We start from the raw sequence: 18,559 nt of genomic DNA on the forward strand, positions 1-18,559 counted from the left end.
ACATGCCTTTCTCAAGGCCTCGTGTACTTTCCAAATGTTGCAGTAATGATGGTCTTTTACCCTGCAGCAATTATGGGCTGCTCTTGTCGGTGGAATTAGGCATCCTATTGGATTGCCTGTCTGTTTACATTTTACCTTTTTGTCATTTTTAGCTAATGACTGGACTTAAGTAAATAATTTTAATTGCTAAGAATGACAGCTTACTATTAACGTGCCTCTAGAGGAAAGAGTAAATATACTGCTTTATTTCTTGTTTTCTTTCATATCTTTTCTTTCATAAATTTATCGACAGAATTAAGGCAACACACATACATTCTTTTGAACTGTCTTTATAGGAAAAGAACTAGCCAAAAGCTGTATAGCCCTGGATGTTGAGCTGATAGGTCAAAAGATCTTTGAAGAACTAGGCAGATGGATGAGAGGGAAAGCTGGGGCAGACAGGGAGACAAAGAATCTTTCCAGGAGACATGCTTGACTCAGAATTCTAAGGATAGAGGCATTTCTATTGGAAAATATAGAGAAAATATGTTCTGTGTAGAGGATGCAGAATGGGTCTGGTTTATGGTACATCTCCTGGAAAAGGAAATTGTAGGTAGGTGATATTTTTGGTTGTTGTTAGATTAGCCTCTCCTGGGTTTCATAATTTTACTGACACCTTTTGATATTGCTGGTCAGTACAGTGTAGTAAACTGGGGTTTAGGAAGTCTTTCAGTCAAAAAAGCACGTCTATTGACACTCATTTACTGACATAAAAGGTGTGCTAAGTCACTTAACAGATGGCTTTTTAAATATTACTGTTGCAGAAAGTTTTCTTTAACGGTGCTTTTCTGGCCTTAGAATTGTCATTGTAAGCCTGAGTAGTGACAGGAGCTGAGGGTTTTCCCCTCAAAATGCTTATAAGATGCCTGTTTTTTTCCTTTTTTTCTTAATGTTTGTTACTCCTATGGCATAGAGGACCTGAAAAAAACCCAAAAAACCAACAGGGAAACCCGAAAGAAACATTGTATCGTACTGAGATTGTGTCCAGCCAAAATTTGATGACAGTGTAAATTTATCCAGGATTTCAAGGTGTCACTATTTATTTCAGTGCCAGTTTCCATATCTCAAAAACCTGAACAGTACGTACTACAGAGTTATCAGTTGTTAGGCTTGCTGTGTGCACCATTAAGCAGCCTTTGGCCAGGTCCTGTCTAGATGGTTTGTGTATTCTTAGATGTGAGACAAGTTACTTTCATCATGTGTTACAGTGTGGAGCCATTAAATCTTTCAGTTTTAAGAAATATTGGTCTGGAATTTGAGCAACCTCAGAGGTTCCCTATTAGCAATAACTACAAATATTTTCCCAAAATATTAACATACTTTATAAGCAGGCAGGCATTTATAGTCCATTTTACTGCTGGTGGCCTGAAGTATTTCACAACCGCTTTTCCATTTTCCCACTTTCAAACACATTTATTGAGATGAATAATTATTTTTTTATTCTATGGTTGGCTGGGTTAAATTGTATCTCTGCTTATTAAAAATAAATCAATCACTTTATTGTTTTAGCCACTGTGGCACTTACAAACTACTTGATACTTAGATGTCTGTTTGACGTACTGAAGTTCTGAATAAAATAGCTAAGCCCAAGAGTGACTGAGCTTCAGCCTAGATACTCCAGTTGATCATTATGTTTTCTAATGGATGAGGTGGTTAAAACTTGCAGATCCTCTTACAGCATCACAATGTGTTGAATTTGACTCAGGAATTGCAATTTGCAAGAAACTGAGTTCCTTCGGCACAGAAAAAAGATAATACCTTAAAAAATTATATGCTTCTGAATTGCAACAGAAATGAACTAAGTGCAGTTACTGGATAGAGCCACTTTCCTCTCAATTTTCATTGTGTACTTAGACAAAACATTGTGAGATATCTTCTAAGTGTTTGCATTTCATGAGTTACTGCATGATAACCAACATATCAGTAGACTTCACCCTATTTTTATGCATCTTGAAGAATGGAGGTTCTGCAAATTAATTCTGAAAAATTATGGCCACTTGAAAATTGGAAATACTTTATATCAAGAAACTTGCTTTTGCAGGTGGTTCAGAGCAATACTCTAAGGGTAACACAAACCAATTTTAGCATTTCTTGCTCTTTGGGTGTATGTATTTTAAAATTATTTGCTATCTGGAGGAAGGAAATGTAGATCAAAGAATATGAGAAAAATATATGAGAAAATTTAACACAAAACTTAATGAGTATCAGTTGTCTAGGAGATGAAAATTAAGCTTATGTAAGGGTAAATTGAATGACAGGCTTTCAGGTTTTTTGGAGAGATTTTGCTGTAAATTGTTTTGGAGAATAGGGAAAGAATGTACCCAGAAACCATTCCTCCTCAAGAAATAAAATGCATTTTTTAATAGCTATGCATTTTAATCTCTTTTAGGGTAGTTGTACTTTGAGTTTTCCCACAACAGAGTAGTGCTTTGATTAGAATATAATAATTGTCTCAGACAGTTGAGCATCCAAAGTTTGTCTCTGTAAATTACAAGGGAAAACATTAATGTACCTGTATGGCAGTAGAGCAATTTGGCTGAGCAGCAAAATAGTTTTTCTGCATCCTGAATTAGAAAAAATGTGTTAGTCTCAGAAGGCACCTATGCTTTACGAGAACTATTCAGTCTTTATTTTGGCGTGAATGAGGAGGAGGGCTTTGATTTTTGACATTTACTTCTGACACATTATTGGGTGATAGTTTCACTACTTTTTAGTTCCTAACATGCATGTGTAAACCTGCATATCTGATGCTATTATAGACGTGTACTCTTTCTTGGAAGTCTTACTTGTAAATTTTTTAGAAGATCTCAGTAATCATTAGTTTTCACAACAGCTATATCCAGTTATATTTTCATTTTTTGACTGTCAAAGAACAATTTTTTTATTAGGGATAGGAAATAACTGATTTATGAGTCAATCAGTCATAAAATGTAATACTTTGCCTATATAATGTTGTCTTAAAGACTTATCTTAATAAGCACCCATATAGGAAAAGTTAATATTTTCCATCTATGTTCCCCCAAACATTTCCAAGTATTAAAAGAAATGCTACAAAGTAAAATGGAAGATAGAGGAAAAAACAACATAAATAGGTAGCTATTTAAGGTAGATTTCTAATCTAAGTATTTCACTTGCATGAAACATGATTTTTTGAAGTTAATGCTAGAGTCAGGGCAAAAACTCATCTTGTATTTTCTGAAAGTTATGATTATTCAAAAATTTAGAGTTGTGGTCACCATTGTAACTGAGATTCTTTTGCTTCCTTTTTGTTTCATTTTTATGATGCTAATGATGAACTTCAAAAAAGACTAATTGGCAAAACTGACTGTCTTGAACTATGGATTGTGTTCAGGAGTGTGCAAAAGTGAAAATCTTCTTGCCTTCCTTCTCTTGATAGATTTACAAGAAAAATTAATTTGGGGATTATGTTGACCTAATTCTCTCCTTATGTAGATATTAATTGATTTAGTCCCATTGCAGAGGCTGCGTTATAGGTGCTTGGGAACAACATGGTGTTCTGTTACTGATTAATCTCTCTCCACAGAACTGGAGTTCTAGAAATCTTTACTCTTAATGATTTGGTTTGTCTGTTCTTACACAATTATTTGTGTACCCTATCATGCAACTGTTTATAGTCTTGTGAATATTTATGGCACTGGTCATTAAAGCTGAGTATGTTTGCTGAAACACAATTGGGAGAAAGACGTGGATTTATTTACTTCTTTGTAAAATCACAGAAGTATTTATGTTGGAGAACTTTTGAGATCTAGTCCAATGCTCTGCTTGAGCAGGGTCCATCAGAGCAGGTTGTCTAATACTGTGTCCAGTAGGGTTTTGAATATCCCCGTAGATGAGACTCCACAATCCCTCTGGGCAGCCTGTTCCAGCTTTGACCACCTTCATCATAAAAAAACGAAAAAGGGGTTTTTGTGTTCAGATGGAATATTCTGTGTTTCAGATTTTTTTATTGCCTTTTGTCCTGTCAGTGGGTACTAGCAAGAAGAGTCTGGCTCCCTTGCCTTCATCCCTCATCTCAAGTATCTATACACATTCATAAGGTCTTCCTGATGAGCCTTCTGCAAGCTGAACAGTCACAGGTCTCTACCTCTCCTCATGTATAAGAGGCTTCAGTTCCTGTGAGCCTGTGTTGGACTCACTCCAGTCAGTCCATTTCTTGTACTGGGCAGCTCAGAAATGGGCATGGTACTGCAGTTGTGGCCTCACCAGTGCAGAGTACAGGGCAAGCATTACTTCTTTTGGCATGCTGGAGATGCTTTTCCTAATGCAGCCCAGGATGCTGTTGACCTTTTCCATGAAGGTGGATTGCTGTGTCATGATCAACTTCTTGTTCTTCAGTACCCCCACATCCTTCTCTGCAGACCTGCTTTCCAGCCTGTCCTGGTGCATGGGGTTATTCCTACCCAGATGGAGGACTTTGCATTTCCTTTTGTTGAATTTAATGAGATTTTTCTTGACCCAACTCATGAGCCTATCCAGTTCTTTCTGAATGGCAGTACAACCCTCTGGTTTATCAATTACTCCTCCAAGTATTCCCTGGAAAAGTGTTTATCAAAACATACAGTATAATTTCTGAGGTAAAAAACAGCCCAGTGTGTTACTGGGAGCAGTGAATGATCTCAGACTTATCTGTGTCATCAACACCCCTCCAGCTTCCCTTAACTTCTGGGTTGCTTTTACCTGTACTGAGGGTTATGAGATATGGATTTACTTTGAAGTATTTTTTAAGATGCATTGATGTAAAGTACTTTTAATGTGGTTTTCCAAATAGCATAGTTACTTCTATTATTAGAAAAAAGTCCTTTTTCCAGATGATGATTAATAGAATCATCCCCGTAGGCCTGTTTGCAAATAACATGACATGGGTTTGGCTCTGCTTTGAGTATGGTTTTTGTGCTTGTTAGACAAAAGAGCTGTGATAACAATTTTCAGAAGAAACATTCCTGCTTAGCCCTTAACTGCCTTTATAAAATGATGAGGTTTTCAATTTTCTTTTAAGGTTGTAAGTCAGCGTGACATTCTTCGCACTTTAGCAGACAGCGACTCTTCTACTTATTGACAAAGTAGCACTTTCATATTGAAGTTAAACACATTTGCTGTTCTGAGAGGAGTGAAGTAACAGTTGCTGGATTTTACTTTTGAAATAAATTGTTTTCCCATGTTATAGTTCTTACAAGAGTGAAAAGAAGCTAATGAAGTTAGTCTTTGCAAATTTAGTATTTATTATGATGACTGCAATAGGAGAACAAATTTCTGGATTAATTAGTGTTCGTGGAAACAGTCCCCATATATGTCTACAGAGATTTTAATAATATGAACAGCTACTGAGCACGTGACCATTTTATGCATTCAGAAGATGTTGAGAAGTTATCAGTTTTGTGTATTGACATCTTGTCAACCTACACGGTTTTATCTGTGTTCTGTTTCTTGCAGGGATCTGATTAATCTGGTATAGCTGAGATGGTAACTTCACATGCACAGTAGCTGCTGTTACCAAACAAACTGAGTCTCTCTGTACATATCAAAGTGATTCATTCAATGCAAGCACAGCTTTATTCTCTCAATTTTCCCTCTGCTTTCCACAGCATCATCATGCCTTTTCTGTGTCGCTGAGCTACTGGCTGAGCAGGAGGCATCATGCCTAGCTCCAAGCTAGGTGCTGACTGACCAGCTGGCACACTTATGCCCTTAACTGTAGAACTCATATTACTGCCTTTGTCTCACTGAGGGCATGGGTTTGAATCGTTCCCTTTATGTACCTAGCCACTGTTTTCTTTTTTGGTAGCTTCTTTAACCATACTTGGAGGTAGTTAGCATCTCTATCCTTGTGTCAGACGTGGCTGAATTTGGCCCAAAGGTTTAAAAATAATTAGGAGAATTGGTAGTGAATAGGCAGAACTAAAAGACAGTGTCACTGCTGCTGCCCATCACAGTACATTGTCAGCTGGTTGAGAGTGGATGTATGGATTCTAAAAGCGCTTACACTTCACTACACCTGCCTGTCTTCTATGAGTTAAAATGATACCACTAATGCTAAATTATTGAGACTCAGACAAATGCAATTTAAAATAATTTTGCTTAACATACAAATATTGCATTTTCATTTAGCTAAAATAGATTGTATATGTTCAACTTAGCTGTAATTGGCTACTCTGGAAATCACACTCCACACTGGATGTTTTGGTTGGCATGTCAGCTTCCTTTGCAGAGCAGATATCACTGCCTTTTTCTGGTGTTCCATGGCTGGCCAATTTGTTTTAGAATCGCATTTAAGGCTTTTCAGTAATTTCCTGTTAGCTACGTGAGCAATAGGGCTTGGAGCATACTTTCTTTAAATGATGGCTATAAAAATGAAAAGATTTGTGATTAATAGATGTCCATCAAAGGACTGACAACCAATCTTACACCTTCTTTTACAGACTTGTCCATGTCTCTGTTGTCCAGACAGTTTTTTTAAGCACCATTTCAAGTGGTCAAATTTTTGTTTTCCTTAATTCTTGTATTTGAATAACAAGTTTTATTTGTTATTGACTAGGCAAAAACGTCCAGATCGTCTGTCATATCTCTGAGTGTCTGAATTCGTTGAAGGAAATAATTATCAGTCACAAGAGGAAGTTACATACATCCTAGGAAATACTTAAAATCTAGGGGGTTTGTGCCAACGTGTTTTGCAGTTGCATTGCTACAAAACTCAAAACAGGCCTATTTACTTCCATCTTTTATTTGATTTTGTAGTGTTATAAGAGATATAGTGAAGAATATTTTACTATTTCTTTAATATTGTTTTGAATATATCAGTTATTGCAGTTGTTAGCCTGCTTGTAATAACCCAGATTGCCTTTATGTTCTCTTCTTTAGCAGAAATTGTTTCATATTTTGCAGTCATATGGCACCATCCCCAGCTTTGTAGCTCTATTAGGAAGCAGTTTTATATAACAGCTTTTTTATAATTCAGTCACAGAAATTATCTGATCCCCATCCAAATGTGGTACATTGGTACTTAATTTTATTTTTGTCTCTCTTTCTGTATCTTATTCTCATTACTCAGAAATCTCTAATTGTTCTCGATGAAAGAACAGATTTGGGGCCCTACTTAGATTGGTTTTAATCTGTTTAAACCTCTTTTGTTGTTTAGATAAATCCCTTATTTTACTACTTTTTCTGAAAAAAAAAAAAGTTACTGTTATTTTAATTTTCTTTGCAAACTGTGACACAACCTTTTGGTAGTTCATATCTTGCCCCTCTATCTCCTGACTGGGAACATGCATATCCTGATTTGTATCTGAAGCTTGTTACTTAAAAGATCTACTTCCGTGTTAGGTTCAGCCATTTACTGTCTTTAAGCAGTGGTGAGGCAGAAGTTCTTTGAGTTCTCAGTATTAGATCCCTGTGCTAACCACTCCATAGCCACCAAAAGAATTTGGGAAATAGTATCTTCTGATCACCACAGGTATTTGTTCTGCACCCAAAGCCCTAAACATCAGATAAACGAATTAATTCAACTATGATAAACAGGGCCTTTCTCCTTCTGAAGCAGAGTCAAAATCTGCATTACTTCTGCTTCTTCTCAGAGCAGCCCATTGCTGTGTAGAGCATCTGAAGGGGGGGAAAGAAACAGCATGTACTTGATATGCAAGTAGACAACTCAGATATAATAACTAAGAGGATTTTATGCTGTTGCTTCTTGCCACTGCATTCTACAATGTAGATATAAAAGCTTGGTTTAGTTTTCTATTCATCGAAGTAAAAATTCATTACACATAAACCAGCCCATATTGGAAGGAACCTTGAAATGTCATCTGGTCCAACCTTTTGTGGGAAAGGAGCCTAGATGAGATTATCAAGCTCCCCGTCCAGTCATATCTTGAAAACCCCCAATGAAGGGACTCCACCATGTTCCTGGGGTGGTTGTTCCAGTGAATGACTGTTTTAACTATAAGAAATTTCTTTCTTATATTGCAACAAAAGCTCTTCTTGTGCAACTTGAGCGTGTTACCCCTTATAAAAAAGAAAGCAGAATCTCCATCACTACCATTGTCTTAAAAATCATCTATTCAGACACATATCTTGTTCTTTCAACCTGAATTATGAGTGACAGAAGACTCTAGTTAGTCCTGCCCTGTGTCAAAGGGGAATGTATATATTAATTCTTGAAGTAATTTCCAGTCCTGTGATTCTGTGTGTGAAATCTGCTTTTATGCTGGTGGTAGTGAGTGCATCTGCTTTCGTTACTTATATCTGCCAGGTAATCCAGCAGGGGCACAACTGTGCAGCACTTCTGCTGTTCCAAGAGGAATTTCCAAAAAGGCGCAATAAAAGGGAGTTTCACCTGTGAGAAAGCATAAGATTGAACCTTTTGGAAGGTTTGGAATTTTTTGCACTTGCAGTGATTCAAAGCTGATCTCCAAATATCCAGTGATGCACCAAACTGTAGCCCAAGTTTTCTGACTTGTTTTAATGCTCGATGTTTGCCTGTCTGTAGCTAATATACATTCTAAAGATGTTTCTCATTTTGACTTTTGTACATAGGCTACTGTGGTAAACATAGAGGAATTTGGTAAATTTGCAAAAATATTGCCTGCTAGAGGAAAAAAATAGTTGAAAACTTTTCATTTGTTCCCTTCTGCGTTTCAGGTATTGGTGGTAATCTAGTAGCTATTCAAGCTAGCAGAATTTCTACCTACCTCCATTTACACAGCATTCCTGGAGAGCTGCCAGAAGAAGCCAAGGGTTGCTATTACCCATGCAGAACATATTATGGTACAGGTATGGATTAGTCAGTTAAAACTACTGTCTCTTGTCTCCTCTTTACCCCTGTGTGCTAGGCTGTACCACCAGTCAGGAATGGCAATGGACTGAACTGGCTGTGTGCAGTTCAAAGGCAGCAGAGGCTTGGCAGTTTCCTTTCTCTGCAGCTGTTTGCCTGTGAGAATCTCAAGGAATTCCTGGAGGAGGCAAAGAGTAGAGAGGAACACAGAGCAGGGTGTAACCCTGGCAAGGTTTGAAGATAAGGGCTGATGAGGCAGGATGCCACTCAGAAAGATTTCAACCTTCATCTGTCCGAAGCTTGTCTATCTGCTCCTAACTTTTGTCATTTACCCCTAGAAGTTCAAACCAATTTCCTGTCAGGACTGAGCTTTATAACTAACGTTATTACTAAGCCAAATCCCTGATTTCCATTTCCAATTTCCCATTTTCTTTCTAGATTCTTGCTTCACAGCTTATTCCTCCCCTGTATTTCCCACTTTCCTAATGATGTAACTGTGGTGAAATGTGATGTGTCAACACCATGTATTACACTTTCATATTTATTAAATTAATTGGAACAGATCTGAAAGTGGTAAATGGGGGATTACTTTTTAGAAAAAAAAGTAAGAAACTTTTCTAAAAAGTATTTTTAGAAAAAAACTTTAAAGATTGTTCTTGAATATGGAGTCCAAAAGATTGTCTTTCCTAGAAAGATTTAGGAGGTCTCTGCAGCTCCAAAAATGTAGATGGTATTACGTGAGCACAGAATGAAGGCAGACAGTTCACACCCTCTTCTGGAAGAGCTCTGCTTACCTTTTCTGATAGACCCTAGAGTTGTCTTTTTCCCCCACTGTGAAATTCCTCAAGGAGTCTTTTAGTGGAAAATAATACCTGCTGTTCCATAGTTCCGTAGTCAATGCTGTGGAATTCCAAAACCATTTTCTTTTTATATTAAAAAGAATAAAAATCTGCTATAGTAATTGAAGACCTTAACCAAGTTTTGTATTTTTTTTTTATTGTAGAGGTAAATAACAAATCAGCCCAAGTTCTGCTTCTTTTGGTGATTCCTGGACACCTGATTTTCTTGTACACTATCCACTTAATGAAGAGTGGACATACTTCCTTGACCCCTATCTTTATAGCAGTATATTTGTTTGCAGCCCTGCTACAGGTAAGAACAAGTACAACTTGTAAATGTTGTATAAAATCAAATGCTTGAAGAAAACCATGCTTTTTTGATATCTAAAATCTCATGAATGAGATACAAGGAGATATGTGTTAATACAGGCTTTCAGCACAGCTCTGAAGTAACTAATTATCTCCACATATATGCAGCGTGCACAGGTGTATCTGTACTATGAGTGCTTTCCAGAAGACACTTGACTGCATTTTTTCCCAGTCATGCATCTTTCACATTGTTCTTGGAACCATTGCATCTAAACTCCCTGTCATTTTAATCAACCAGAGGGGAAATAGAAAGAAAGAATGGTAGCATTTATGAATAATGAATATATCGAGGAAAACTCTCAAAGAAATCTCCTAAAGTGGTTCATGTTACTGTTTTAGTTAACGTAGTCCAGTAGATAAGAATGTTACAGCTTCCTTGGTGTGTTCTTAATATTTATTAAAGTTTAAATTAGTCTGACAGTGAACATCATACAAGAAATTTTAATTGCATTTATTGTCAAACTTTGTTACATTATTTTGGCTGGTCTTACCTGGTGGTATGTTTATACCCAGCAAGGGCAATTCTTGAAAGATGCCTTTTGAAATAGTGATGTCTCAAGGTGAAATAATTTCACTTTGAGAAATCTTTAATACAAAATTAAATCTTTTTATTAACGCCACAGCTAGTTTTTAGCTATAACATGGCTGAATTAACTATAATATTTCATTGCACCTTAAAACCAAAAATTGACTGTTCACATTACACAGTGAAAGTGTAGTTGAAATATCCATAATTTAAATATACCTACTGCTTCTAAAAACGTGACCACTTTAGTTTTAAAATACAGACAATATTATGAGCAGTGAATCCTTAATAAAGTTATGATTTTTAATGTTCTGAATTTCTCTCTGTGTTTATCATACTGCTATTTCAATAAGGACAGGTTTCAAAAACTGTTACCATTTCATATGAGAATTGTATACCTTTTTGGTAGAACAACACTGGTAACATTCCAACCTTTGAAAATGAGAGTGTCATACTAAAAGATGTGTATTACTTTTCATTTTCCTCTTACATAATATTCCTGGTTTCCAGCCTTATTGCTCCTTTTATAACGTGTTTTCCTGAGGAAATGATGCTATTCCTTCACTCTAGCTGTTCTGTCTGTCTGTCCTTTCTGAGAACTTTTGAATCCTCTGCTCCATTTCAGTCAAGTTTATCTAAATCAAGCTCTCTCAGTGGTAATAGGTTCCTGTAATCTTGAAAACAGGTTGGGGCAAGAGTCCCTGTTAATGCCTCTGCTGAAGGTAAGTGGTACTGAATGCAGTGTGATTTCAGCCATTATTAGACTTTAGACATATCACATGGGAATCAAACTGAATTCATAAATCTAGTCCTGCTCACAGAACTGCAATCATAACATATTTAGGGACACAAATCTTTCCTTCAGCAGCAAGGAGTACGGTAAAACTTGAGAAATGCAGAAGCTCACCTGAAAACCAGTCTAAGACATTATGACAGGACTTTCAGATCACACAGTAATTCAGACCTAGCATCAGCATGTATAGACATGTAAAGTTGCTTTTTCATAACTTCATTATATGATTAGAATATTCAGTTTTGCAGCCAAGCATATCCATTGCAGTACATAAGGCCACACTTGATTGTATTGATCTTTCACTTATAAAGCAGACATACAGCTTTTTTCTTTTTTTCCCCTGCTCCCTTTTAAAGATGATTTTTTGTTCTTTATCTTCAGTTTTTAGCCATAACAGGTGTTTTAGATGTATTTACTTGGAAACTGAATAACAGTGTTGCACACTATAACTTCTCACGGGTCTTGACGTATTTACAGTTTGAAACCCCATGGTTTTAAAGACCTTCTGAAAATATTTAATAGATTCCTTTCCCCATTTTAATTTTTCTGGTGTTTTTCTAGTAGTGATTATTGTAGTATTGCATACCTCTAATTAGAGCAGATTCAAAAATTTTGGACAGATAATTCTTGCTTTAGTTCTTAAATCTTCAACATATTTGATTTACCTGTCAGTCTGAGGTGCTTCCATACTGTGATTGGTTGCTTTAAAGTTTCTCCTTTCTCAGGGAGAACACTTCAATATTTGTACTCATTCCTCTTCCCTTTTTCAGTGACTTCATCTATGCACCTGGATATAGTAAAGAACAGTTTTCAAGCTGCCATTTCTTTTGGCATAATCTAACATCTACTGATCTCATTTTTCCAGAATTCTTTTATATTTTTGTCTTCCCAATGAGAGCTCTTCCAGTTCTGCTGTAAAACTGAAAAACCTCACAGCTAATTGTCTCAATTAACAACAAACAACTCCATTGTCAGTCTTTTGATCGGTGAGAGATCTGCATTCTAGGCCTGTTTTATAATATATTGGGCTTTGTATTTATGTTCACTTTGCATGGAAGGCATATGAAAATGGATGTCAAAAATTGCAATCCTGCTTACAAGCTGTATCTTTTATGTTTGAGGTGGTAGATGATAATTTAATAGAATACAGTGATTCCCAAAGGTAAGAGTTAATTATTGTCATTCTTGTGTTTGAGGAAGTTTAATATGACTACTTTGACCTTTGCAATTCCTTACTTATATTGAGCTGGGGGGCAGAAAGGGGAGATGAATAATAATTATGGCAATATACCTCCTATTTATATCTTTCTCACTATGTTAAAAAAATAATGCTAAATTAAAAAATAACAGCAGCAATGAAATGGATTTTCTGTTTTTAAAATTCAAGTGACTGCTGTAAGATGTAAAATTATTTAATGACATACCTTACTGTGGACTGAAATAAATCATTAATTGACTTCAAGATCTGTTTATAATCTCTAACTGTCCAGCTCTGTGTTTGTTTAAAATGGAGAGAAAGGGGCTAGATAAATGGCAAAAGTAGAACTGGAATGTTAGAATAAATGGGAAAAAATCAAGAAAATGTTAATGCAAAGACATTGATTATTGCTTTTATATTTTTCTCTTCTTCTCTCAGTTTATGCTATTCCACAGTATCTCTACAGTAAAATTATACATACATATGAATTCTATTTGGCATTTTAGCATGACTTTTTCAGATTGTCTGTAAACTTCAATATGCATTCGAAGGTAATAAAATGGAATTAATTTCCATTGAAAGTTCTATGCAGTATTGCTGGAGGTCCAGTCAGAGAGTTAACTTCATTTTCATCCAAATCTGATACTTTCATTGTTTGACTTTTGTTTTTTCACTACCCGTGCCTACCAGCTCCTTTCAATTCTTCTCCCTACCTGTTCTGAGATATTTGTAGATATTTTCTCCACAGCATGCCATTTAATTGAAATATTTATGGAAAAAACATAACTAATATGACATGATGAACATTATCAGTAGTGTAATTTAGTTATTATTGACTGAAAATATGCTGTGTAGTAAAACAGTTTCTCTGAATATGCAGTTGTTTCTAAAAATCAGTAAATTAAGATATTTTAAGTAGTATAAGTATCCATACTGTTAGATCTTCATTGTTTCTGATTCTCTATGGATGAAACAGTTTGGGGTTTCTACACTTAAGAAAACTCAGAAAGTATTTTATTTTTTTTTTATTTTATTTTAATGTTCCTAACTCTAATAGTACAGTTGTTTTTCTTCATTAAATTAATACATATTCTTGAAGTGTTCTTAAATTAAATTTATAAACTGATTCTATTGAAAGCCAAGGCTGTACTCCCTTTACCTTAACTGCACAAATATTTCTATTAATCTGCATTCAGCTAAAACTTTTAAGCTAGAGTTCGAAAGGTCTGAATTAACTCTGTAGTGAAGAGCCTGTTCTGTGTTTATGAATGGCAGCACCAGGGGAAAATACAAATAAAAAATGTTATGAGGAAAGTATAACTTCTAAGCATGTAGGGTACTTCACATAATACAGCATACAGTATCTGGGCAAGCCAATGTGCCTTAATGAAAACCAGTATAATGATTTTAAATGTGTTTTGGATTTGTTGAGTGGCTTCTATTTAAGAGGAATACTTTTTCCTTGAAAATTTTACAAGAACAAGTCACAGACAAACATGTACCAGTACACTACACGCAGTTACAATATGGGATTTGAGCAATAAAGATTATATTAATTGGAGAACAGTCCTCCTCTTATACCTCACAAAGGCACAAGTATTTTTTAACTGTATGAGGCTGTGCACTGAGCAAAGTTTCATCCTCTGTCTTGTCAGCCTGCAGGAAAGTGAGAGCAGCTCTGGAGTTGCCAAGCCAGTTGTCAGTCCTGGCACACGGCTCGGAGCATTCAAAGGCAGCCTCTGTTCTGCATGTTCTCACTGAGCCAGTAAAACGCCCTCTAAGGAATTTTCACACCTACTAACCAAATCTGAACACACAGTTATGTTTAAGATTCAGGGAATAAACAAACAATAGGAGATTCCCAGAGCTATTACCAGGCAAATAAGTAATTCCAAAATTCTTCTTACCCAAGGAAGGTCAGATGTGTACAGCTGTGAACTCACTTTTGCAGTTCTTCAGGGCTGTTTGGGGCAATAGAAAACCAAGAATTCAGCACTGCTCATAACAGCTCCCTGCTCACATCAAAAATATTTTCGGTTTCTCACTAGTGTGAGGGTTCTAATGATGGTATGGGCCTCTTTAATGTGGAAACATAGCTCATGAGATACTCTGTACATAATAGAGAAATAAGAAAGGTTGTGTTTATAGACAAAATGTTGATACTCTTTAAATACTACTTTTTCTAACAGGAAAGTTTACTTCCGAAAGATAGAGCATATAACTGCTAAAGAGACCATGAATTATGGAAACTAAAGTCCAGATCTGGACAGCTCTGTATATTCAGTGCTTTCTCATTGCAGTATGACAAGCAGACTTGCCAGATTCACTGAGATGTGAATGTGGGTATCAACCACTCCTTCTCTTCCAGTCATGTTGCTGTCTGTGGTAGAATCCTGGCTCCTACTGAATCATTAGCAGGGATATATCATTTTTGCCTTCAGAAGGCTGATCTCCAAGTGCTTATGTACATTACTGAGTTGTGCTACAGCTAATGCAGTCTGAGCATACCTGAACACTTACTGATCTGGGTTATTTGGAAGTTATTTTGGTCAAACCAGGGTGTCTGGCAAAGATACGAAGAAATCAAGATGGCAATTGGAAAAATTTGAATCAAACTGGAATAGAAAAGAAAGTCGCTTCCCACAAAGTTACATCAGTATAGTCAGATTGACTTAGAAACAACTTCAGTTTTTACTTCAATGAGGTTTTAGTTTTACATAAATGTGTGCTGTGCTGTCTGGGCACTTGGATACCTTTAGAGGAGCTAATACCACTTAGCTACAACACAAACAGCAGCAAGAAAAAACTTACTGTTCAGTGGTTTCTTTGCAGCCAGACATTGAAGGAAATCTCTATATGTTTGGAGGAAATAGTGATTTGTTTCCCCTGGACATGATACACACCAGATATGCTACCTGAGAAAACTGGAGAAAAATGGCTTTTGAAAAACGTGTGTAGACCCTGAGAGCTCACTGACTACAGATCTCTGTCTGTAGGCAGTGGAAACTCAGCAAGTTCAGTGTAGATCAGTTACAAGCACTTTGCAGTTACTACTTAGTTTCACATGAAGACATCAAAAGCCATTTAAAATTGGAGACGTGTAATATAGAATTTGAAAATTACCTTAATGAAGGGTCAAAACCACTGGAAGACTTAAACCATAAATCTGGCAAGAGTGACAGAGTGAAGACACAGTAGTCTTTAGAGATCCCTAACTGGGATTTTTTACTCGTAATTAAAAAACAAATAAATAAACTTACCTTTGATTTTCATAGATTGGCAAGAGTTCTTATACAGTAATTACAAGATCTTTTCATAATTATGTTATAGATGAATTTTGAGTCAATATAATTTTGAGAATAAAGGAGACTTAAACTACATTTGAAGAGGTTACCTCAGTTTATTTGCATCTATGTTTCCTGCCTAAAGTAACAGTATGCAGCTATTTTGTAATGTACCTTCATATGGAAACAATTTAGGGTGAAATCAGCAGTACTAACAGGCAGGGTATCCTGTCTAAGGCATGCTAAATAAACTGCTAAGGGGTCTTTGTTCTACGTACTAAACTTAGACTTGAATCTTGATAATGCTCATCTAGAAAAGCATATGCAATTATATAACCTAAATTTTAATTTTCCAGTTTGGTATTGGAATTCATTCATCACAGCGACTAATATATAAACCAGTATAAAGGTGAATTATTCTAATCTGCTTTACAAATATTATGCATTTGAATGTTACACTTTTATCACTGTGAATTTGACATGCATTCACTGATAAAATATGGACATACCAGATGAATGAAACAATAAAAATATTATAGCATCCTGCAACTTATTAATTAGGCTATAGGAAGCTTAGACAGTAGTAAGAATGTTTGGAACAAGTTGTGTATCTTTATTTTAAATAATAGAGTTTTATTCTTTTCCCATTTCAGAAATCATAAGAAATTCATTCCATGAGAAAATGCAGATATGCTACATGAAAAAGATCAAAAATAACTTTCCTTAGCTAATCTTGTTATTGTATCTAAAGACATGCAGAGAATGAAAGTAAATTTTGTGCAAAATAATGAAGGAAAAAAACCCCTGCTTTGTAGTGTATAATGGTCCCATTTCTAGTCGTGCAGTCATAAGATTTGAACTTTAAATGGTGAAGCTCACTCATATTTAAGCATTCATGTTCAGTTTCAGTTTCAATCTGATATTCATAATTTGAATCAGAAAATTCAATATTGAGAATTACTCTCTATTGCTGTTCTTTGTTGTAAAAAATAATACAGATACTTGTATTCCTTATTTTTAGATCCTTCGTCATTAGTATTTGATAAAGAGTTCACTCTAGCTCTTTTCCTCCCTCTTATTCTTATTGCTGTATTCTGCTGCTTCTGTCTTCTGAGGACTTGTTTTGACAATGTGACTAAAGGGTCATTTTAGAAATGCAGTCTAAATCTGATCATGTCTTTAGTTTCATTTTCCTCAATTTTGATTGTGATTTTTTTCCCAGAGGAATAATAATATAGCATGAACACTTAATTGTTCTCTTCCTCTGTATATTAAGTAATTTTAGCTCGCATCTTGAACATGTTCTTCATGTTATTTCAGGCTTTTCTTATCACTTTTCTCCAGCTTTCATGCTAAACAGAACATTCTTTACTGTCTTAGTAGGCTTTTCTGTGATATTGGTCCCTTTATTTTTTCCCTGAAAACCAGCTGGTTTTCAGTTGGAAGTAGGAAGGCTTTCTTCTTCATAGCAAGAGTGCAGGGCAGAAGAACACAGAATTCATACTGCTGTGCCATCTGCGTTATTTTGCTGACATAAGTATCCATCACTGATAAATAAATCTCAGAAAATGTGAAGTGTTGTGTCTTGTTATGTCTTTTTAATGATTTTTCTCCTTTCTTTTTTAATCTGTCAGATCTTTGTGAGTGACTTATCATTTTAAATTCAAGACTGTCTTTCAAAAATTCAGCAAACTCATAGTAGGGTCCTTCTTTTTTTTCCCCCCAAAATAATAGTTGATTACTTTGATTGCCCCCTCTTAGCAGTGTTCTTAACAGCAAAATCTTTCTGAAGATTTAAGTCACAATGATTAACTCTGTCTTGCAGCACGAACTAATGTGGCCAAATAAGTAACCATTTCCACAGACTGAGCCCTATAATTCTTAAATGTTAGTGGGTTTCTAGCCATGCAAATACAGGGTGGATGATAGCATTATTCCCTCACAAAAATGAAGGCTGGTGAGCTGCATCCTCATAACATACTCTGTAAGCACTATGTCCTAATTTCTGTCATATACTGTTATAAGCATCAGTTAATATAATATGCTGTAACCTTTTCCTGTTACTTACAGAAGCCAGACATGTTATAATTCGTGTTATTTGTTGCACACCTGTAGGTTAATACAAGCACAAAGAATTGTTTGGGAAGGTTCACAGAAACTTAGTTTCCAAACTACCCATTTTTCACAGAAGTATAGGTCAGTTATTTCGGGGTGGAAAATATATAGACAATATTCACATTTTAAGAGTCAAATTTTACTGTGTATGTTGTGTCTAATTGGTTGTGTTATATAAATGCAGTATATATTTTTCTTGGAATGAATGCTCTCATCTTCTAATGGAACATGCATAACTATTGTTGATGTGGGGCGCTACAGGGTCTTCTGTGCACATCCTGTAGGAGATGTTAATGTACAGGATCTTTTATAAACAGGCCTCTTTTTGTCTCTGTAAGAAGAAGGAGCTGACTTAGAGAATCTGATAGTCTTCCAAAGAAAACATCTGTTTTAAATATATTTGTTTGGATTCCAGTCAGTGCACCTAGGACTTGCATAATTAGCTTAGACTACAGAGTTCCCTTTTCAGAAGATACATTTATATAAATAAGCCATGCATTTTTCATTAAGCAAATACTCCTCCTTTTTTTTTTAATTAGAAATTCAGGCTTGTATTTTAACATACACTTCTGCAAAGCAAAGATTAATTGAGAAACTTTTTCAACACAATT

At 35.7% G+C, this 18,559-nt stretch overlaps 1 protein-coding gene across 3 annotated transcripts in view; it reads left to right on the plus strand.

Annotated features, from left to right (window-relative positions):
- Window positions 1-18,559, plus strand: part of SLC41A2 (solute carrier family 41 member 2) — a 52,606-nt gene that overhangs the window by 27,307 nt on the left and 6,740 nt on the right. For all 3 annotated transcript variants that reach the window (XM_051784375.1, XM_051784377.1, XM_051784378.1), the window contains 2 exons: window positions 8,692-8,823; window positions 9,828-9,976. In XM_051784375.1, coding sequence (XP_051640335.1) covers window positions 8,692-8,823; window positions 9,828-9,976 — 281 coding nt within the window. The remainder of the gene's footprint in view (window positions 1-8,691; window positions 8,824-9,827; window positions 9,977-18,559) is intronic.

This window comes from Manacus candei, unplaced genomic scaffold, assembly GCF_025592945.1.
Source record: "Manacus candei isolate 608988 ecotype Guabito, Panama unplaced genomic scaffold, ASM2559294v1 h1tg000018l, whole genome shotgun sequence".
In the NCBI taxonomy this organism is placed as follows: Eukaryota; Metazoa; Chordata; class Aves; order Passeriformes; family Pipridae; genus Manacus; species Manacus candei.